This window comes from Pelobates fuscus, chromosome 5 (assembly GCF_036172605.1).
Source record: "Pelobates fuscus isolate aPelFus1 chromosome 5, aPelFus1.pri, whole genome shotgun sequence".
Classification (NCBI taxonomy): domain Eukaryota; kingdom Metazoa; phylum Chordata; class Amphibia; order Anura; family Pelobatidae; genus Pelobates; species Pelobates fuscus.
Window position 1 is genome coordinate 16,048,069 of NC_086321.1, and position 24,330 is coordinate 16,072,398.

The window sequence follows — 24,330 nt, forward strand, 5'->3', positions numbered from 1 at the left end:
TTCTGAAAGAATGACAAGCAGCTGCTGACCCTGAAGAAATACAAAGCTGGAAAAACAGAAAGGGGCAACCCTTGAAGACGGGCTGTACTCCAACACTCTCAAGCTCTGTTTACCCAAAAACATGTACTGGGCAGTGAGCCCATGGAACTTTATACCTATCCAAGACCCTCATGAACTCTTTGATCTCTAAATACTCCTAAGCACCTAGCTAATTCTCAATATCCCTTTCAAGAATCCAGGTGACAAAGAGCTACTGGGTCAAATATGCACTAATTATAATAGACATTTTGTCAGAATGGCCAGAAGCCTAGCCGGTCATCAATGTGACAACCAAGACCATATACCCAGTAGTGCATTGTGAAAGTTGCAGAGATCACTCAGTGGATTCATTGTTCCAGATTCAAGACTCTCTCTCTCTCTGCAACATGAGAAGTGACATTTGTTGATTTTGACACACTTTTGACTCTAAAGAAAAAATGACTTGTTAAATAAAAAGATACCAGCAAGTAGGTGTTTGATGACCATAATAATGCCTGACCACCTGCCATCGATGGAAAGCCGAGGACCCCAAAAGGAGACCTCGTGAAGCTAAAGAGATCCAAACGCCAAGCTCCCTCAGGATTATTTGCCCATCCTGAGTTTGTGGTGATATTAATATTGACTAAATGATCCGAGTCCACCTACGCTGATGTAGCGTGGGACAGGTTTAATACTACAATGCATAAGCAAATGCGCCCTAGCCAAGGTTATTATGTCCATACACATAATACATGACAAGGTACTCTTGACACACCACATTCATGCTTCAGAACATAAAGAGGAGCACCCCTCTAAAGGGAAAGTTTGACACATATATATATATATTGATGCCATAGGTGTGCCAAGGGGGGTACCTAATAATAATAATAATAATAATATTTTGATTCGCATTTATTATATCTATTGCAACCAACAACGTTTACCTGTCACCATGACTTGTTGTGCCTATATTCCAGATAACACAGGTCCATATGGTAATGTAAGCTTGTCTATTCATGATGTCCCTCTGAAGAACTAAGAAGACTTTAAGAATCGTTACTTCATAGGGTTTTGTGCCTTTGGGCTAACCTGTCTTCTGGAACTAACCAATAAAGTTTATCTTTTAGAATATTAACATTTCATAGGGGGGACTGATGTAGAATTATTAAAAATCTTTATTGAACTTGTACTGAATTATTGTACTAACTCCATTTTAACCTCACACTGTAACAAACCCTCCATTTTGTCCTCATTACCTGACAGATTCTCCATCTTAAACTACATTACATGACAGAATTTCCCAGCAACATTCAATACAATGAACAGAGACTGTATTTTCTATAAAGACATAGCTGACTCCGGAATTATTGAATCTCCTGTAACATGCAACAAAGTATAACCAAGGCCAGAGCCAAGGCCATGAGAACACTGTACTAATGAAATGTTCTATTCATAAAAGAACTTTGCACCTGACCACAAGATTGACATCGCTGACTGTGTAAAATGACGCTCAAGCCCCCCTTTCCACCGAGTAAAACTCATGCTGGGAAAAATGGCGCCTGAGCCTTCTGTCCACACCCTTGTCCAGAACAATACCACCTCCCGGTGGGAGGACACCCAGCTAGTCACTCAAACCCCTGAGCCAATTAATAATATTGATGGGTGGACACTGATATAGTCACATAACATTTAATCCAATTAATGATGTTTATTTGTTATTATCTGATAACCAATGATGATGTCATTTTGCATTTAAAAAGGCCTGCATAACTGTTTTCCAACCAGATGGCATTAAAATTTCTGAAGTGCTTTTAACCTGAACTCCATGTGTCAGTGTGAGCTTACTTCTGCGTATACGCAATTTAATCATCTCAGATTTGGACAGGAACAGATAGACATTTAAACATATTTGTTTATTTCTAAATTAATCTACATCATTATCACCACAGCAGCTAAGCAGTGTCTACTGTCTAAGCAGTGTCTACTGACTGAACTGTGCTCAGCAATGATGATGTCACGGTGATGTCACAGGGAACAATCACACTATCTATAGCTATCTCTGCCTTGCAATGTCTACTGAGTGAACTGTACTCAGCAAGGATGATGTCACAGTGATGTCACAGGGAACAATCACACTATCTATAGCTATCTCTGCCTTGCAATATCTACTGACTGAACTGTGCTCAGCAAGGATGATGTCACAGTGATGTCACAGGGAACAATCACACTATCTATAGCTATCTCTGCCTTGCAATGTCTACTGACTGAACTGTACTCAGCAAGGATGATGTCACGGTGATGTCACAGTGAACAATCAAAATTTTATATAGATAGGTTTATATATATATTTATTCATGTGTAAAACTGTCTGTTTAAGGAATTGGTTTAATTTGACCAGGGTTATTCGGAATAGAGAAGAGAACCGGATATTTGTTTAGGTCTGTGGATTAGAGACAGGACTTTGTGTCTTCGGTATCAGTAGACACACTGAGTCGGGGTAATAGATAGCCCTGTCCTTTATCCTTTAAATTAAATGTCTGTTTGCTATGTATTGATTCTCTTTAAACATCAATTTTACCTACATCAATCTACACCCTTCTCTCTATGCGTATATACTGTGAGCTAAGCACCTACTGAGAGAGCTCTCGGATCTTGCTGCTAATTTCTCCTCTTAAAGTGGCAATGTCATGCCAAACTTACCTTTCTTTAATCGATTCCTCTTCTCTCCCTCTCTCAGGATCTGTTCTTCGTTTCTTCCTGTCTGCTCTAGTTATCTTTTAAATATAAGACAAAGTAGGGACTATTTGTCTTATGGAGGTTTCCTACGCCTGACCATCTCTGACCAGCGGAGGAGCAAAGTGTGCTTAATTTCCGGTGGTCACAGCAATTTTCCTTTCCTCCGTGATCTCGATATGCTTCCTGTCAGTATTGCCGAACGTCCTGTCATTTAGACAGAACGCCGGCAAAACTGCTGAATTGCGTCCTAACAGAATGAGCACTGTTTCTCCATTCGTGTTAGGATGCAATTCGGGACTTTATTCAGATCGGAATTTCATTCTAATGAATGAAACTCCGATCCTATTCGTGCCGCGGCTGCATCTTGCAGCCATTTAGTAGATAACTCCTGTAGAATATTGCATATTCTATGTGTCTATTGATTATATATGGATGTGTGGATTGACATAAGTAACAGATGGTATAAGTCACGGGGCTTTCTTTGTATGAGAGCTCTGGCATGTAAGTTGGGGATCTTGTCCTCATATGGCTAGAGTTATAGTCTGACGTCATTATGGCCATATCTATATAGTAACTGAACACGACGTCTCTTGGCTCTTGGCTCTCTCTCGATGTAAAGATGTAAGGATGTAACTCTCCTGTCAGGAGTCCAGCAATTACCATCTGTTGAGAATTTCTGAGATCAGGCAGACAGTTTAGGTGGTCTGTGTCTATTTCAACAGCACAAACTAGACCCTTTCCTTGCCTCCCCTCTGCAAGACCCCTTAACAGTGTGTCATGCTGTGCTCCTCTTCAGCCTATTTAGTTTGATTCGCTAGGAGAAAAAATCTCCACATATTCAGAGATTTTTGTTTATTTTTATCCCACCAACAAGTTAAAGGGAATTTCCTGGAGGTTCCCTCTCCCTCCCACCCCCCAATCCCCAGTTACCAGAGGCAGCGACGATGTCCCTCGTCGCTGTCTTCTCCTCCACGCCGCTCCTCCTTCTTAATCTGTTGGCCGATTGGCGAGACTGATCCCGCCCACCGGCCGAGGAGCCCTAATGCAGTGAGAGCACGCAAGCGTCCATAGGAAAGCATTGTTAATGCTTTCCTATGCGACCGGCTGAATGCGCGCGCAGCTCTTGCCACGCGTGCGCATTCAGCCGACGGGGCGGAACGGAGGAGGATCTGAGGCAGAGAGCTCCCCGCCCAGCGCTGGAAAAAGGTAAGTTTTACCCCTTTTCCCCTTTCCAGAGCCGGGCGGGAGGGGGACCCTGAGGGTGGGGGCACCCTCAGGGCACTATAGTGCCAGGAAAACTAGTATGTTTTCCTGGCACTAGAGTGGTCCTTTAATGTCATGATTTCAGCTGCTGATTGCATGCATCACTTGACAGTTATTTTCTTTAAACTCTATATAACCCAAAATGAAGGAAGAAAATCTTTGAAAAGTTTGTAACAAACAATTATAAATTTACTGAAAACTTCCGATTTCATTGTTGGTCATTTCTCTCAGCTAGGGGAGTTTCTAAAGCAACCCCCACCTTTCCCACCCCTTATCAGTTTCAGACCAGTCCCCTAATGACATAAACAGGGCTTCTAACTGCACATATGTAAATCTGTCAAACATGCTCAATGCACTGTTCCAGCATTCCTAGGGATAGGACACTGATTGGTTAGATCAGTTTCGCCCATGGATTGGGTGTGGAAAGCATAAGAAAGAAAACACAGGTAAAAATGAAAAAAATTATCATATTTATCTGCTTTTTAAAAAAAAAAAAAATATATATATATATATATATATATATATATAGTTTACAGAAACCATAGCTTTGCCAGTAATACTGATTTGGGATATGAATGCATGACCCTTTTCACAGGATATAAGTAGAAATAGAGAAAATAAGAACAAAGAAAAGATACGAGGAGGCATATTATCAGTGCTTAGGATGGCCAAGCTTAACAGAAAAAGATGCTATTAAAGTGGAAATAGAGAACATTTAGTCAAGGGGTAAGAAAACAAAAAGAAGAGATTCTCACAATGTTCTCCACTAAAGCCTGAATCTAGTGCAGATTTGCAAAATAGATTTCAATCAGACTGGTGATTGAGATTTTTACAAAAAGCAAAGGTCTGCTTGCCACATTAAAATCACAGCTCCTGTATGGTGGAAAGGGGTATAAATAGAATTACAGAGTGCCCCAGTCCTAGCCCCCCAACCTCTCCACATATTTTGGAGGATTGATTGTTGATAATTAACCCTCATCCCATTATTGGCAAAGTAGGGGTCTTTAATTACTAATAAAATTGAAGGCAAAAACTGTACCTGTTATATCAAGTATAATAAAAAGGGACCCATGATCCAAATGGATAAAACAGAAACCCCACATAGAAAATAAGATAATAAAACAATTGCAGGAATGGTTGCATCACAGTAGTTTGTGAGTGAAGTCTAATGAAGGGCATACTGTGAGTATGACTTGCTGAAAGCTTTGATCTTAGTGTGATGACATACAATACAATGTATCAATATACACCTTGTATCCTGATACACCAATAAGAGATCAGCGGTTCTAACAGATACCACAACTACAAATAATGCAAATTACAAACAAATCATCTTAAAAGACAAGTTAATGGTCTCCCCCATTTTCATTCCACAGACCCGGGGAAGGCAGTATGAAGCAGGCAGCAGAACGGCCGCACACGACGTCCACTTTAAACTTTAGTTAGGTTAGCCTACTAATTGCAGGGAGGAAACCCAGAGCTCACACCTAGTTCTTGATTTCATTGTTTTGGATAACCGTTTCAAATGATCGCAATCTGTTGGAAAATCTTTCAGGTGATTTAGCTACAGACGTCATCATTAAAATCTATTGGAAGTGTTATAGATAAATGATATAAACATTTTCTAACCGATTGTGATCATTTTAAAATCTTATTACAAAAAAAAATAAAACATGGCCTTAGTTGTAACTGCTCACACAGAGACCCAGGAGTGACCTTTCACTTGAAATGATCAGAGCCATAAATTAAATAGCGGAGACATCTAGTGGCCATATTATGGAACACACACTTAACGTTTGTTACCACATTCTTGCCAATTGAAGCACACTATAATGGGATGTGAGAAAACTACCATTTAACCAGTTTCAAAGTAAAAAATTGGTTAACCCCTTAAGGACCAAACTTCTGGAATAAAAGGGAATCATGACATGTCACACATTAAATACTCCTTAACAGCTAGGATTATCATTTATCAACTGTTTACATGTACTGTATTGTGTTCCCTGATCTGTGTCTCAAACTGTAAGTGATCTTTCTTTTTCCATTAACTCTTTAGTATATATTTAAAATCTATATTCATGTCCAGTTCCTATACTCCTATAATATAACTCCTTGTGTATGTTCTTTTTTTTTCATTCCCCCCTCGGGTTTTCTGCTCATTTGGTTTAGTTTGTAGTTTTACAGCAGCTGCTGAGCTGATACAACAGTCACAGCTACAAAATAATATTAAAAGGTGGGAATTTCAATACAGACATCGTAAACTCTGTCTCAGTCCCACAATAAGGGCTTTAATCCCCCTACCCCTCAGTCCCACCGAGCGGCACACCTGAATTTAAACATGAAACATATCATTCCTGGAAATAAAGAAGTTTTTATTAATTCCTTTATTATCAAGTTACTTTATGAACCCAACTGATTCCTCTCTTGCAACTGTGACTAGTCTAATACTATCCTTACCTTTTGTGTCACTTTACCCCACTCCCTCTAGCATGTAAGCTCATTGAGCAGGGCCCTCAATCCCTGTGTTACTGTGTCACAATACCCCACTCCCTCTAGCATGTAAACTCACTGAGCAGGGCCCTCAATCCCTCTGTTACTGTGTCACTATACCCCACTCCCTCTAAAATGTAACCTCACTGAGCAGAGCCCTCAATCCCTCTGTTACTGTGTCACTATACCCCACTCCCTCTAGCATGTAAACTCACTGAGCAGGGCCTCAATCCCTCTGTTACTATGTCACTATACCCCACTCCCTCTAACATGTAAACTCACTGAGCAGGGCCCTCAATCCCTCTGTTACTGTGTCACTATACCCCACTCCCTCTAGCATGTAAACTCACTGAGCAGGGCCCTCAATCCCTCTGTTACTGTGTCACTATACCCCACTCCCTCTAACATGCAAACTCACTGAGCAGGCCCTCAATCCCTCTGTTACTGTGTCACTTTACCCCACTCCCTCTAACATGTAAACTCACTGAGCAGGACCCTCAATCCCTCTGTTACTGTGTCACTATACCGCACTCCCTCTAACATGTAAACACACTGAGCAGGGCCTCAATCCCTCTGTTACTGTGTCACTATACCCCACTCCCTCTAACATGCAAACTCACTGAGCAGGGCCCTCAATCCCTCTGTTACTGTGTCATTTTACCCCACTCCCTCTAGCATGTAAACTCATTGAGCAGGCCCTCAATCCCTCTGTTCCTGTGTGTCTAACTTGTCTGGTTACAACTACATGGCTGTTCGTCCACCCATTGTACAGTGCTGCGGAATTTGATGGCGCTATAAATAACATAATAATAATAATAATGAACAGGGAAAAAATAATAAAACAGAACTTTTAACAGTAGTAATGCAATGGTCTAATATATCCTGTGGAGCCATTGCAGCCAATCACATTGCCACAATGTAATTTAATTTTTATTCCTATTATGACAGGCAGGAGATAAGGCGTTTCCAAGCTGGATTTATTGAGCTGAAATTATTTTTATGAGAATACATGACTTCCCACAACTTCATATTTTAGGGGCATAAGGGACTGAGGGACTTTTAGATGATTCCATAAAAACCAAACCCAGGTCTTCTCTGGTTAATAACCCCCATGACAATTTTTAGTAATCCATTCCCTTGCCATATGGGAGACGAAGGAATAGGGGAATATATTACGTCTCCCCTCGTTAATTTGGGGCTGATTGATCTCTGCTCATATATTTGTGGCTTGGAGAATACAAAGCAGTGCATACTGAAATCAGCTCTGTGCTCACAGGTTTTTGTACTGAGAGTAAAATAAATGTGTTTATTTTGAACTTTAGAATTCAATCACCATAGCTTATATTATCATATATAGCGCGATACAAACAGTAACGCATTTCAATCTTCTGGAATCCAGTCTATTTCACAAATTTTCTGGATTTATCACAAGCAATGGATTATGCGTATCATTTCAGATGTGTCAGTAGGAGCTATTTTTGTAAGAGTGCTTTGGTTCTGCTCATACTAGTGGTGTCCTTATCACAGAATAACCTGTACAGATACATCTGACATTCTGGGGACACATAGTAATAAAGGAGTGGGTCAAGACAACAGCTAATACTGCCAACACAGACACACAGGATACTGACAAAATGCAGATTGTCATTGACAATGTCATTCAGTAAATTCACATAGTGAGATAGAAAGATGACATTGGTTGTCCCAAAACACATCACAAAAATGCAAAACACGATAAGTGAAAGAAACACAGCTTGTCTTCTCTTTAAAGCATTACCGATAGTTGAGGATCTGAGGCTGCGAATGATTCCAATATAAGACATGGTTGTGAAGATTAAGGGAATGAAAAAGAAAAGAAAACAAAAAGTGTCTTGTCTTTTTAAATCTACCACATCGTGACAGGTGATGATGTTCAATACCGCAATGTTTTTTGTTTGCTCGGTTATGAATACGGATACTGTACTAGCTATTGAAATCGCCCAGATTAGAATGCAGACCACCCAGGAACGACGCACGGTGCGCCAGGAAAGAGATTGGATTGGAAAGACCACTCCCAGGAACCTGTCCACGCTGATAGCCGTAATGAGCAGAATGGAGCAGTACATGTTATAGTAAAAGGTCGCTGTGACAAAACGGCACATTCCGGAACCAAAGATCCAGTTGTTTCCAGAGAAATGATAAATTATTTTGAAAGGTAATGTACTAGCAAACAATACATCAGCAACTGCCAGGTTCAACATATAGACCACGGCCGGCTTTCTGATCTTCATCTTGACGAGGAAGATGATGATTGCCATTATATTCAGTGGCAGTGACACAATGAATACTACTGTGTACACTGATGGAATAAACTTAGTCATCCACACACTGGTCAGATAGAACGTTCCAAGTTTAGACACTGTATATAAGTTTACTCCAGTGTTTACTACTAAATGATCGACTGTTTCATTTTGATTGTCAACTGTCTCATCTGTAAAGAGAAATAAGAATACTTATTAAAAAGTTAAAATAAAAGTAGAAAACAGCAACAGTCGGAAACATAGAATAATTATTACTTCAACGTTTATTGTTGTATTTTAGTTTAATTGAGCAACCTCTTTTAAAATCAGAAACATACCACTAAGTGACAACAATACTGCAGGCTTCAGTTGTCCCTGATTTAAAAAGAGTAAGAGTAAAGAAAAAGACTTGTTTGCACAGTTTCTTGATTGCAGTCATGAAAGTGGCTGAAGCATTTTCAGCCGGTCAATGCTGAAGTACAAATCTATGGAAGTTGCACTTGTTACCATGACACCGCGAGTGGGGACACAAATTACAGATTTTAGTTCATTACGTGTAGACTCCTCAGACTGTTTAGTCTGTTGTAACAGGATTTCAGCATCACCCATTGGCTATAAATTGGGCCTTCAGATTCTGGATGTCCTAAAAGACAGACCTGCATTTTGTCCTGTCATCTACAACTTGAATGGGAAGCAACATCAGAGGTGGTGTCAGACAGGGACGGACTGACAGCCTTCTGGGCCCTCGGGCAAAATTAGATCCTGGACTCTTCAAAAACCATATTAAGTATTAAAGGGACACTATAGTCACCAGAACAACTACAGATTAATGTAGTTGTTCTGATGCCCATAGCTGGTTCCTGCAGGCTTTTTAACGTAAACACTGGATTTTAGAAAAGGAGGTGTTTACATTGCTGCCTAGGAACACCTTTAGTGGCAGTCATTCAGACAGCCACTAGAGTTGCTTGATAGGTCAGTGCTGCTGATGTTTAGTATCTCCACACTCTGCATGGAGACACAGAATGCTACCATAAGGATTGAGTCATTACATCTCAATGCAGAGGTGATAATTGGTGTAGTGTGGCATTTTGCTGCGCATGTTTTTCTATGAAAAATAATTTGTGTAGTGCCAGAGAGTATAAAATGCAGACGTCCATGTAAATGGGTAAATGCATTGTTCCATGAGTGAGTAGAGCAGATGTTTGTAAAAGCAGGAGTGTATTTGTATGGAATGTTGATGTGTGAATGTAAGGGTGTATTTATGTTGAATGTGAATACAGGGGTGTAATTTGTGGAGGACTTGTGTGTTGGTGTATGAATGCCAGTGTGTATTAGTATGAAATGTCTGTGTAAGAATGTAAAGATAGATTTGTATGGACTGTTTGTGCGTGAATGCAGTATGTTTGCACAGTATATATGTGAATGCAGGAGTGTATTTTTATGTGTGCAGAATTTAAGCATGTGAATGAGGGGTGCATGTAACATTTGTGTAAGAGTGTATGTGTGAATGAGAGGTGTATTTGAACCTGTGTCAATGTATGTGTGAATGAGAGGTGTATTTGAACCTGCGTCAGTGTATGTGTGAATGAGAGGTGTATTTGAAACCTGTGTGTGAATGAGAGGTGTATTTGAAACCTGTGTCAGAGTGTGTGAATGAGAGGTGTATTTGAAACCTGTGTCAGAGCGCGTGAATGAGAGGTGTATTTGAAACCTGTGTCAGAGTGCGTGAATGAGAGGTGTATTTTAAACCTGGGTCGGAGTGTGTGAATGATAGGTGTATTTTAAACCTGTGTGTGAATGAGAGGTGTATTTTAAACCTGTGTATGAATGAGAGGTGTATTAGAAACCTGTGTTAGAGTGCGTGAATGAGAGGTGTATTTGAAACCTGTGTCAGTGTGTGTGAATGAGAGGTGTATTTGAAACCTGTGTCAGGGTGTGTGAATGAGAGGTGTATTTGAAACCTGTGTCAGGGTGTGTGAATGAGAGGTGTATTTTAAACCTGTGTCAGTGTGTGTGTGAATGAGAGGTGTATTTGAAACCTGTGTCAGTGTATGTGTGAATGAGAGGTGTATTTAAAACACCCTGTGTGCCTCTGCCCTATCTAAGCCCTTCCTCCCGCCTATTCCTCTCCCCTTCTCTCCCCTAGCCTGCTTACCTGCACCAGTTTGATGTTTCTTTTCCTTCCCCCAGCTTTCTCAAGCAGCACCTGGGGGCTTGGAGGGATCTACTGTGCCAGGTGCCAGTCCTCACTATCCTTCCATGCTGTGAGAGCTCCGTGTGAGAGGAGAGGAGAGCAGGGGTAAGATGTCACTTCCTGCCCCCTCCCATCCTCACACGGAGCACTGTGTACTGATCACAGGCATAGAGATGAGACCTGGCAGTGAGAGCAGATATGCTGCCAGGTCTCACAATTAACGGGGGATTTATTTGCAAGTGTGTGTTGCAGGGGCCCTCCTATGTCATCATGGGCCCCTGCAACCTTCCTTTTGACTATGGAGATCTCTGATCTCCACTTCAGAATCTTGTGTGCAGCCAGCCGGGCCCCTGACTCACTCGGGCCCTCGGTCCATGACCGATCTGCCCGAGTGGTCAGTCCGCCCCTGGTGTCAGACCTTGTTAATGTGATAGTTGGTTCCAAAAGACATATATCTACAGGATTACAAAGTTCACCTGGGCATAACATCTAATTGATTCAGCCAGGGTTCAGCATATGGAGTTAGGTGGGCAGAGATGTTTGTCTGTAAGTGTTAGTACTGTGTTAAAGTGAATGTCTTTGAGGAACATTTTTAAAAATTATTGAGTGTGTTTTAAGAGATTATATCATAAGCAGTGTTTTCTATAGTAAAATTATATTCTATGGAGAGATAACGATTACACGAAACTATAACGAAACTGCTATGTTTACACTGCAGGGTTAATTCAGCCTCTAGTGCACTGCAGGCTTAATCCAGCCTCTAGCCTCTAGTGGCTGTCTCCCTGCCTGCACATTTGTTTCGAGCTGTACGGTCTTTGTCAAGCTTGACAAAGACCTTTCAGGTTAAAACGTTATGATTGCCGGTGGGTTTAATAAATTTACCATCTTTGTATTCTGGAGTGCCTGGACCTCTTTCTTAAGTATTTGGTTCTTGGTACTGGGACCGGCCTGGTTGCACCCAGATTCAAATCACCATGGGGATTGAGTGCAGTTCCACACCCCTGTTTCTTGGCAATACCATATGGCACACTGACATAGAATTCCAAAACCACACAATCTATCCAATAACTCTCCTAGATATGTCTTAAAATGTTGTTGGTCCTCCTGCATAAAATATTTAATATTCAAATCAATGAGAGAAATGGTGTTGCAGGACCCATTTGACCAATATTAAAATGTTTCTAGATTTTTCTTTTTAGACAAGAGCTAAAAGAAGATCCTTCACTAAATTAACAGAGATTCTCAGAGTCACATAAATATAGATGACGTTTTCCTATGACAATCATTCTGAATATAGATGCCAAGTCTTTTGTTTTTGACACACCGAAAAAACTGAAGACTTGGCTAAAAGAAAAATATCTAAATGTTATTTGTAAATGAAGATCTTAGAATTTGTTTATGTTGCATGTTTTTGTTTTTTATTCCTCTCACAAAGTTCTGAGCATGTAACACGGTTCACACCATCACGTTTTTCAACTGTAATGCTCAGGGCCGGCCTTAGGCATTTGGGCGCCCTGTGCGAAAAATCTTCACAGTGCCCCCCCTTCCTGTCCCCCCCTCCCCCACTCCTTCCCCCTTCCCACACACCCTGTCACACACACACACAGGCAGACAGCCATACACACAAACACACGCAGGCAGTCATACACAGACAGCCACACACAAACACACAGACATAGAATGTGACGGCAGATAAGAACCATTCGGCCCATCTAGTCTGCCCAGACAGTCACACATAGGCAGACAGCCACACACACAGGCAGGCAGTCACACACACAGGCAGACAGCCACACACAGACACACAGGCAGGCAGTCACACACACAGACAGACACACAAACACATAGGCAAACAGTCACACACACACACACAAGCAGACAGCCACACACACAAGCAGGCAGTCACACACACACAGGCAGACAGTCACACACACAGGCAGACAGCCACACACACATACAGTCACACACGCACATACAGTCACACACACACATACAGTCACACACACACATACAGTCACACACACACACATACAGTCACACACACACAGACAGTCACACACACAGACAGTCACACACACACAGACAGTCACACACACACAGACAGTCAAATACACACACAGTCACACACACAGGCAGACAACCACACACACAGACAGTCACACACACAGAGAGTCAAACACACAGTCACACACACACAGGCAGACAGTCACACACACACACACACACACACAGACAGTCACTCACACACACAAGCAGACAATCACATAGTTACCTCTGTTCCTTGTGGAGGCAGTGCAGGTCCTGGATTCTGGTTGTTGGGGGAAGCAGGGACTCCTTCCTGTTTCCCCTGCAGCAGTTACATGGCATTTTAGCTCCGCCCCCGCCACACCGTAAGCCCCGCCCCCGCCTCACGGTAAGCCCCGCCCCCGCCTCAAATATTTATTTATTTTTTATCCCGGCCGGCCCTTGTGAGCTGTGCGGCCGCCCTGGTAATGCTAGAATTAAAGTAATGACACGGAAAAGTGTAAAAAAAAGAATGGGGAAAGGAAAATTAAGGACAATGTAACCGTTTATAATGTATTAATAATGTTAATATTCACTTAAATTAGGCAGCCATTTCTCACGTTATAAATATTTTATGGAAAGGAGAAAATAAATGTATTTGTTTGATATAGGTGTAATTAACATCTGAAATATTTCAATATTTATTTTTTCCATTAATAGTTTATAGGCATTTTGAGGCAATTGTACATTCAATTAAATATAGTTAATGCTTCTTTGATCCGTACATATACAAGCAATTGGGCTATACAGTTACAACATTGCCATTTTAGCGAAAAAAAACTAAAAGAAAGTAAAACAGTAACCAATGAAGGAACCAATGAAGGAACCAATGAAGTGCCCTGGGTTCCATGCTAGCAGAAGAAGTCATACCATACCGCTACCGGACCTGGTACAACTCTGCATTGTAATTGCATTGTAATTGCAGGAGCTCCATTAATAAGAGAAGGTTTTCCACCTCTCTCCAGAGTTCCCATTTTCGACATGACCACCAGATGTGGAACATGGTTCCTTCTTCCAACCCACATCTTCAACGTATTGGAGGCACTGAGGTGTAGATTTTGTGTAGGCAAGCAGAGGTTAAGTACCACTGATATATTAGCTTGCTGTGTGCTTCAACATGGTGATAGCATTGGGTCACCCTCTTTAGGGTGTTCAGAGACTCTAGCCAGTCCCCATCTGAAAAGGCCTTGCCGGAAGTTGTCTCCCACCTTTCTTGGAAATAATATATTTTTGGGGCAGTCAGTCTTTTGGGTTTAGGGGGCACTTCCAACATCTATCTATGAATAGATATAGTTCAGGTGGCATTTCCCTGTGGAAGTATTGAAGCACAGCCAGGTGTGAGTAGGCCCTTTATCTGTATATACCTGAATATGTAACTAGAAGGGAGGTTGAATAGGGTTACATGATTTGGAAATGTGATGATGGTGTTGCCTACTAATAATTGGGACATTTTATAGATTCCTGCTTCTCACCATTTTTGAACATGTAACCAAGGGGATATGGACTGTAGAGACTAGAGAGGAGCGTCTGGAAGAAATAATTTACCTAGTTTTGGAGCAGTGTGTCCCATGTGCATCGCATAAGTGTAGTAGTGGGGAATAGGGTAGGCATCGCTAGCCTATAGTCTTTGGGTGTCCAGAGATACTCAATTAGGGAGATGCCTGGTGTGTGTTGTTTTTCCATATCTACCCATCTCAATGTGCGGTTCGACGCATGAATAGTGGTCACTGCCTGCAAAATGGAGGCCTTATAATACAAGGAAAAGGCCCATGCAGTCTTTCTGGGTTGGCTGTTGAAGTAGAGTCAATGGGAGTCTGGCTTTTTGTCAGCCCAGATAAATTGTGTGAGTTCCTTCTGCAGTAGTTTGCAGTTAGAAGGGGGGCCAGAAATGGGGAGTAGTCTAAATATATAAAGATCCTTGGCAGTATCATCATCTTTATTGTGTTGATTTTTCCTGCCCATGATTTTTAATTTATTAAAGGAACACTATAGTCACCTAAATTACTTTAGCTAAATAAAGCAGTTTTAGCGTATAGATCATTCCCCTGCAATTTACTGCTCAATTCACTGTCATTTAGGAGTTAAATCACGTTGTTTCTGTTTATGCAGCCCTAGCCACACCTCCCCTGGCTATGATTGACAGAGCCTGCATGAAAAAAAAAACTGGTTTCACTTTCAAACAGATGTAATTTACCTTAAATAATTGTATCTCAATCTCTAAATTGAACTTTAATCACATACAGGAGGCTCTTGCAGGGTCTAGCAAGCTATTAACATAGCAGGGGATAAGAAAATATTAATTAAACAGAACTTGCAATAAAGAAAGCCTAAATAGGGCTCTCTTTATAGGAAGTGTTTATGGAAGGCTGTGCAAGTCACATGCAGGGAGGTGTGACTAGGGTTCATAAACAAAGGGATTTAACTTCTTAATGGCAGAGGATTGAGCAGTAAGGCTGCAGGGGTATGTTCTATACACCATAACTGCTTCATTAAGCTAAGTTGTTCAGGTGACTATAGTGTCCCTTTAAGCTCAGTTTTGCACATCAAGAGGAGCGGGTTGACGTGGTATTAGTGAGATTTATTCCTAGGTAAGTGATATATATTGTGGCAAGGTCAGAGAGGCTTTCTATGTTAGTAATAGATTGGAGCGATCTCTATTCCCAGCTTGATGGGGTTAATTTGGGGGAGTCACCCCTTGAATGTTATCAACCAGGTGAATGTAATTAACCAGCCCAAGGGTTTTAAAAGGTTAGCCTCTGAAGACATCAGGGAGTCTAACAGCTGGGAGAGAGGAGGTAGTTAAGCCTGAGACTCTGAGAAAAAGGTACTGTGTGAAACCTGCTAAAAGTGGTGTATTTCATTTTGTTTAAAACTGGGAACTAGCTTAGCTGGCCAGTTGGATAGTTAGTGATACTGTTGTTTAGTAAGTCTCCAAGTTGGAGTAGGATTTATTTTCTTTTTGTTTTATTTTGTGGGAGAGCACAACCTTGTATAAATTGTGGAAAGTGACAATAAACTGCAGTACTATTTTATCCTGACTGTTGCACTTGAAGTTTATTGTGAAGAGCCTGGCCATCCTGCCACAAGTGGTGTTAGAAGTGGGATTAGCTGTTTGAACCCTGTATTAACATGGAGGATGTGTTAAAGGCCTTGCTGCATGCTACCACAGTGCAACAGGAAGCTAACCGGCTGATAACTGCTCAAATGGGGGTTGTGTTGCAGGCACAGCAAGAGGACAGGACTGTCCTGAAGGAGATTGTGCAGCAACTCTCAAAAACTACCAGAGAGGAGCAAAGCAGCGGTTCAAAGCCAATACGTGCAAATCAGTATCTGCAAAAGATGACGCCACAAGATGATGTGGAAGCATATCTCATTGCTTTTGAGCGAACTGCTATCAGAGAGCAATGGCCTCATGCTCAATGGGCTGGCATAGTTGCACCTTTTCTGCTTGGTGATGCTCAAAAACCTTACTTTGACCTAGTGGAAGAGGCGGCTGCAAGCTATGAGGTTCTTAAAGCAGAGATTATTGCAAGGACTGGCGTGACTCCAGTGATCCGGACCCAAAGGTTCTACAATTGGAAATTCCAGGAACAAAAGGCACCCAGGTCACAAATGTTTGACTTGATTCATCTGGCAAGGAGATGGTTAAAACCAGAGAGTTCAACACCTGCACAAATAATTGAGACATTAGTTTTGGATCGGTTCTTGCGAGGATTACCCCATGGTCTGCGACAGTGGGCAGGACAGGGTAGCCCTACCACTTATGATTCAATGGTGGCGCTGGTTGAAAGATATACAGCAGTGAGAGAGTTAAAATCTACAGCACCACCTGCAGTACAACATAACCAAGGACTGATTCCAGGCTCAAAGACCTTGAACTATGGCACAATTCAAAAGCCTTTGATACAGACCAGGAGAACCCCAGTTACCTGCTTTGAGTGTGGGGAGCTAGGACACATAAAGGCTGTGTGTCCACATTTGCAAGAACCTATGGAATGTGGGTATAATTCTGTAAATGAGGACTTTTGTGGACTGATCTGTTTGGTGGGGAAACATACTGAAACATGCATATATGATAAAACTGTTTTGTTAAATGGGAAGGCAACCATGGCTCTTGTGGATTCAGGTAGTGACATTACCCTAGTGACAAGCAGTTTGATTCAGCCTTCTCAATTGATCCCAGAAAAGAAGGTTTAAGGTACTTTGTGTGCATGGCTGTACTGTATCATACCCTACTACCTCTATAAAAATAGGCTGTCTTGGCCAAACATACCCAGTATTGGCAGCAGTTGTGCCTAAATTGCCACATGCTCTTATTCTCGGGCGCAATTTCCCAGGCTTTGAAAGCCTTATTCAGACCCAGTGTGAATCCATAAGTGAGAGCCCTCTATGTATTTTTCCATTTACACACCCTGACTTGTTTTATGATCAATGTAAAAGGCGCAAGTCAAGGCGTGAACGAAGGGAAGATAAGCATAGGGGAACTATGAATTTACAAATGGCTTTGATTAATGAAGCTAAGAGTAATGAAGGTGTGGTCTTACCTAGTCCAAGTACTAATTCCACACCTTCAACTGAAATATTGATTGAACCCCATGTCCAAACCCTACAACAGGTTGATATTGAGGACTTGGGCATTGGTTCAGGTCAATTTGGAAGGGAACAAGTTAATGACTTAACATTGCAAAATGCCCGTAACCAAGTTATAGAAATTAATGGTACTATGGTTGATGGGAAATCCAGAGAGATGTATCCCCGTTTCATTCTTAGAAATGACTTGCTTTATAGAGTGATCAAAGATGAGGGGCTAGAGATTGAACAGCTTTTGGTACCCAGATCTTTCAGAAGGAAGGTGTTAGATTTGGCTCATTCTCACTTATTTTGGGGGTACCTGGGGGTTGAAAAAGCTCAGGAAAGGATTCTAAGGAGATTTTTCTGGCCTGGGGTATATGAAGAGGTCAAGAGGTACTGTTCCTCATGCCCAGACTGCCAACTAGCAGCCCCAAAACCTAACTTAAGAGCACCCCTAATCCCATTGCCTATAATTGAAACCCCTTTTGAGCGAATTGCTATGGATTTGGTGGGACCATTGGAAAAGTAAGCTAAGGGTAATCAGTACATTCTGGTTGTATTGGATTATGCCACACGCTATCCAGAAGCTATTCCGCTTCGCAATACTGCTTCCAAAACCATAGCAAAGGAATTGCTCCAGGTATTTTCTCGGGTAGGGTTACCAAAAGATATTTTAACTGACCAAGGTACCCCTTTTATGTCCCGACTAATGAAAGAGCTATGCCAATTATTTCAAATAAAAGCCTTGAGGACATCAGTGTACCATCCTCAAACCGATGGCTTAGTAGAAAGATTCAATAGAACCCTAAAACACATGTTGCGCAAGGTTGTAGGTCGAGATGGGAAAAATTGGGACACTCTCTTACCATACTTGCTGTTTGCTATTCGGGAGGTTCCCCAATCTTCTGTAGGGTTTTCCCCTTTTGAGCTCCTTTATGGTAGACACCCAAGGGGTCTATTAGATATAGCAAAGGAAGAATGGGAAGAACAAACAGTACCTGGAAAGAATGTGATTCACTATGTAGATCAACTCAAAGAGCGCATTACACAAATTTCTCCAATAGTCAGGCAATACCTGGAAGAAGCTCAAAGGAGCCAACAGGTTATCTACAACCGTCAGGCAGTAGTAAGGTCCTTCTAACCTGGGGACCGAGTGATGGTACTTGTCCCCACAGCTGAGAGCAAACTCCAGTCTCATTGGCAAGGCCCGTACGAGGTTATTGAACAAGTAGGGCCAGTAAACTATAAAATTAGACAGCCTAATCGTAGGAAAGTTGAACAAGTTTACCATATAAACTTATTAAAGCCCTGGAAGGATAGGGAAAGCTGTATGATTGCTGTAGACAAATCCCCAATTGTTGACGTTAGTATATGTGCTGATCTCACCCCTGAACAGCAGATGGAAGCCAAAGAAATGATATCCAGAAATAAAGATGTATTTTCTAGCATTCCTGGCAGAACTAGCGAAATCTGCCATGACATTATCACAGAACCAGGAATTACAGTAAAATTAAAGCCCTATAGAATTCCTGAGGCAACAAGGGGGGGCGATACAAACAGAAGTAGCAAAAATGCTTGAACTAGGAGTTATTGAGGAGTCACATAGCCAGTGGTCTAGTCCCATAGTTTTAGTACCTAAACCAGATGGGTCAGTGCGTTTTTGTAATGATTTTAGAAAACTTAATGAACACTCTAAATTTGATGCCTATCCTATGCCCCGAGTGGACGAGCTTATTGAGAAACATTTTATTATTGAGAAAGGTTTTTAAGTGTTCTAGACCATAACAAAAGGATATTGGCAGATCCCGCTGACAAAATCAGCTAAAGAGAAGACTGCGTTTGTGACCCCTGAGGGTCTATACCAGTATATGGTCTTACCATTTGGGCTTCATGGAGCCCCAGCAACCTTTCAGAGGTTAATGAACAAACTGCTAAGACCTCACTCCAGGTATGCTTCAGCATACTTAGATGATGTAGTCATCTATAGCCAAGACTGGGCCTCCCATTTGGAAAAGGTAGAAGCAGTATTAAACAGCATAAGGAAAGCTGGTCTTACTGCTAATCCCTCCAAATGTTCCATTGGTTGTATGGAAGCCAAATATCTTGGCTATACTGTAGGGAGAGGACTGGTAAAGCCGCAAATGACTAAAGTTGAGGCAATTGAAAATTGGCCACGCCCTCTAAGAAAGAAACAGGTTAAAGCTTTCTTAGGATTAGTTGGCTATTCTAGACGCTTCATTCCCCACTTTGCAACCCGAGCTGCCCCTCTCACTGATTTGATTAAAGCAAAGGCACCAGATACAGTAAAATGGAATGATAATGCAGAAACGTCTTTTACAGATTTGCGTACAGCTCTATGCATGCAACCCGTTTTGGTAGCCCCAGATTTTAAGAAGCATTTCTTTTTGCAAACCGATGCTTCCGATGTAGGCCTGGGGGCGGTACTATCTCAGATGATTGGTGATGAAGAACACCCAGTGCTATTTCTAAGTCGCAAGTTACTGCCAAGAGAGCAAAACTATGCGACAGTAGAAAAAGAGTGTCTAGCCATTAAATGGGCAACAGAAACATTGAAATATTATCTACTGGGCAGATCTTTCACCCTTATCACGGACCATGCTCCACTACGGTGGATGCAGAACAATAAAGACAAGAATGCTAAGGTCACCCGTTGGTTCCTCTCTCTGCAACCATTTAAATTCTTTGTAAAGCACAGGGCTGGTCTACTGCATGCTAACGCGGATGCATTATCTAGAGTGCATGACTTTTCGGCTAAGGCCGCTTCACACACCAGTGTTAAGCTGGGGGGAGGATATGTGGCAAGGTCAGAGAGGCTTTCTATGTTAGTAATAGATTGGAGCGATCTCTATTCCCAGCATGATGGGGTTAATTGGGGGGAGTCACCCCTTGAATGTTATCAACCAGGTGAATGTAATTAACCAGCCCAAGGGTTTTAAAAGGTTAGCCTCTGAAGACATCAGGGAGTCTAACAGCTGGGAGAGAGGAGGTAGTTAAGCCTGAGACTCTGAGACAAAAGGTACTGTGTGAAACCTGCTAAAAGTGGTGTATTTCATTTTGTTTAAAACTGGGAACTAGCTTAGCTGGCCAGTTGGATAGTTAGTAATACTGTTGTTTAGTAAGTCTCCAAGTTGGAGTAGGATTTATTTTCTTTTTGTTTTATTTTGTGGGAGAGCACAACCTTGTATAAATTGTGGAAAGTGACAAAATGCAGTACTATTTTATCCTGACTGTTGCACTTGAAGTTTATTGTGAAGAGCCTGGCCACCCTGCCACAAAATATATATATATATATATATATATATATATATATATATATATATATATATATATATATATAAATACAAAGTAGATGGCTGCACTCACGGTAGTTTCGTTTAAAACATAGCTTTTATTCCAATTCCATAAAAATCGACGTTTCAGTCCCTCTTGTGGACTTTCATCAGGATTCTGATGAATCCTGATGAAAGTCCACAAGAGGGACTGAAACGTCGATTTTTATGGAATTGGAATAAAAGCTATGTTTTAAACTAAACTACCGTGAGTGCAGCCATCTACTTTGTATTTATGGACATTTGGCCCTGGTAATGCACCCGGTTTTGATTTGCTGGAAAGGTTAGCTTGTGTGCAAGGTACAACATATATTTATATATATATATATATATATATATATATAATGTGACATTCTAATTAGAAGGTGGATTTCAAATGTGTGAGTTCCATTGTAGTTAGCTAAATGGGCATCACTTGGGATTTTGAGTGGCTTAACCTATACAATGAGACTGAGCCATATAGAGCCTGGAGGGAGAGGCTAGCTGGTAATGATTGACTTGGGTTGCTTAAAGTGAGAATGATGTCAACAGCAAATAGTGAGAGCTTGTCTTCTGTGTTTCCTATGGTAATTCCACAGATGTCTATCTCTAATAGCCTGTGCCATGGTCACCAGGGATACGATAAACAAAAGGGGGGACAAGGGGCATCCCTTTATATTCTTGAAGTTGGGATTGTAGGGAGAGAGGTTTGGCAAGTTTGTCCTGAGTTGGTTGTAGGTTATTGTCATGGGAAAGGTCGTTTAGCTCTTTAAGGTTGTTTAGATATTTCTCTATCCTTTTCTTTTTTGCGGAACTAGTGTGTTTGATCATGACTCCGCGAATGAAGACCTTGTGAGCCAGCCAAACTGATGTGAATTGAACATCTGGTGTGACATTAGAGTGAAAATATGTTTGCAATTCATGCTTGATATCCTGTGTTACTATCAGATCTGACAGGAGTGACTCATTAATTCACCATGTTCCAGAACCCCTGCTAGCATAGGCTTCGGAGATGGTGATAGTTATAGGAGCGTGGCCAGACCATATAATCAAACCAATAGTCGACTCCTGGATCCTGGCTAGTAAGGAGGTATGTGTGAAAAATCTGTCAATCCTAGTGTATGAGTTGTGGACTGTTGAATGGAAACAGTGTGCAGTCCACCGCTGGCAAGCAGGGTCGGATTAACATAGGGTTGATAGAGCTGCAGCTCCAGGCCTATGCCCATGGAACAGGCCCATTGATTTAAAAAATATATATATATCACAATGTTTTTTCTTTACACACTACTCTTAGGGTTGCCACCTGGCTGGTATTTCTCCGGTATTTCTCCGGTATTTGAGGCTGTCTAGCTGGTGCCGGTATTGCACTAATACCACCAATACAAATGTCAGTCTCAGTATGAACAGAGATTATTCTGCAATCCCAGCGCCGGCCAGTAAGGGTTGCTGTGTATGAGGAGAGACTCAGGGATAGGACGATACAGCATCTCCATCCCTGCTTCTCTCTACTCACTGATCCCCAGGGGAGCAGCTCTGCACAGAGAGTCCAGCCAGCAACTCAGAACCTGCAGAGCCTGCAGCTCAGGTAAGTGAGGAATGGGGGGAAAGGCTTCAGGGAGACATGGGGACACAGACACTGGGAGACACTAGGGGACACTGGGAGACATGGGGATACTGAGACACTAGGGGACACTGGGAGACATAGGGACACTTGGGGACACTGAGAGACCTGGGGACACTGAGACACTAGGGGAAACTGTGAGACTTGGGGACACTGACACATGGGGACTCAGTGTCCCCATGTCTCCCAGTGTCCCTAGTGTCTCTCAGTGTCCATAGTTTCTCATTGTCCCTAATGTCTCAGTGTCCTGAGTGTCCCCTAGTGTCACGTCTAAACATTTGTTATGTTTGTAACACAACTGCAGATTTCTTATAGTTTGAATATTTATTATAAAAAGTAAAAGGTATTGACTTTAAGTCCAATTTACAGGTACTGTAGCTTTAATTAGTAAACGATAACTGAAGTCCACAATTACAGGCACTGTAGCTTTAAGTAGTAAACGATAACTGAAGTCCACGATTACAGGCACTGTAGCTTTAAGTAGTAAACGATAACTGAAGTCCACAATTACAGGCACTGAAGCTTTAAGTAGTAAACGGTAGTAATTAGCAGACACTGAATCAGAAAGAGTCTCTTAGTAGTATTAGGTGATAAGAAGTTACAATAGCTGTTCCATAGGATTTAACTGAAGCAAGACAGATGCAGCTAACTGATATAGAGTATGAGTTGAAGTTAGCTCTAACTGGTTTGTTTTATCGAAGGACTTTGGAGACAGGAAATAACAGCTTTGAGATGCAACGCTTATCACAGAGGTTTTGCTTAGCTTCCGGCACATAGAACACTGGTTCCCGAGATCTCCTCAGAGGCGGTTATCAGGAGTGAAGAGAGTTCAGCTTTAGTCGTGGATGAGGAGAGGTGAAGGGAACTTGAAGTCTTCCAGTCCGGTCCGGTAACAGAGGGCTTTCACAACGATGTTGTAGCCGGTTCGTGAGTACGGAACGTAGTTCAATAATCCAGCGTCGGTCAGCTGGTGCGGTCGGATTAAATAAGGAGACCGTGTCATAAAGGGGTGTGGCTAGGCTCCGTGGAACCAGGAAGTAAGAGGATACCATAGTTAAGGCATGACACCTAGTCTCCCAGAGTCCCCATGTCTCCCAGTGCCCCACAGTGTCTCAGTGTCCCCTAGTATAAAATAAATAAAATCTCAGGCACTCACTGTGATAGATTTAAGCAGGTTTATTGGACACCGCACGTTTTGACCTGTACCCAGATCTTTATCAAGTATTCAGTGTCCCGTAGTATCACAGTTCTTCAGTGCCCCATGTCTCCCAGTGCCTCCAAGTGTCTCAGTGTCCCCTATTATAAAAGAAAAAAATCTCAGGCACTCACTGTGATAGATTTAAGCAGGTTTATTGGACACCGCAACATTTGACCTTTATCATGTCTCCATTGTTCCCTATGTATCACAGTGTCTCAGTGCCCAATGCCTCTCAGTGCCCCCTAATTTTTCAGTCACCCAGTGTCCCCATATATCTCCCAGTGTCTCCCAGTGTCCCCAAGTGTCTCAGTGTCCCTAGGTCTCCCAGTGTCCCCATGTCTCACAGGGTCCCAATGTCTCTCAGTGTCCCCTAGTGTCCTAGTGACATGGGGACTAGGGATCAACCGATATTGATTTTTTAGAGCCGATACCGATACCGATAATCTGTCAACTTTCAGACCGATAGCCGATAACTTGCCGATATTCTGTACATTTACCATTTGGAAAAAATAAACTATTTCTGAAGGTAAATGCACAAAATATACATGCCACATAGTGGATGCAGTGTG

The 24,330-nt window shown here is 41.9% G+C and overlaps 1 protein-coding gene across 1 annotated transcript in view; it reads right to left on the reverse strand.

The window, feature by feature from the left end:
- Window positions 1-7,914: 7,914 nt before the first annotated feature.
- Window positions 7,915-24,330, reverse strand: part of LOC134612383 (proteinase-activated receptor 1-like) — an 85,520-nt gene continuing 69,104 nt past the window's right edge. Inside the window, exon 2 of the mRNA XM_063456725.1 lies at window positions 7,915-8,977. Within this exon, the coding sequence (XP_063312795.1) occupies window positions 7,980-8,867 (888 nt within the window). The 5' untranslated portion in view covers window positions 8,868-8,977 and the 3' untranslated portion in view covers window positions 7,915-7,979. The remainder of the gene's footprint in view (window positions 8,978-24,330) is intronic.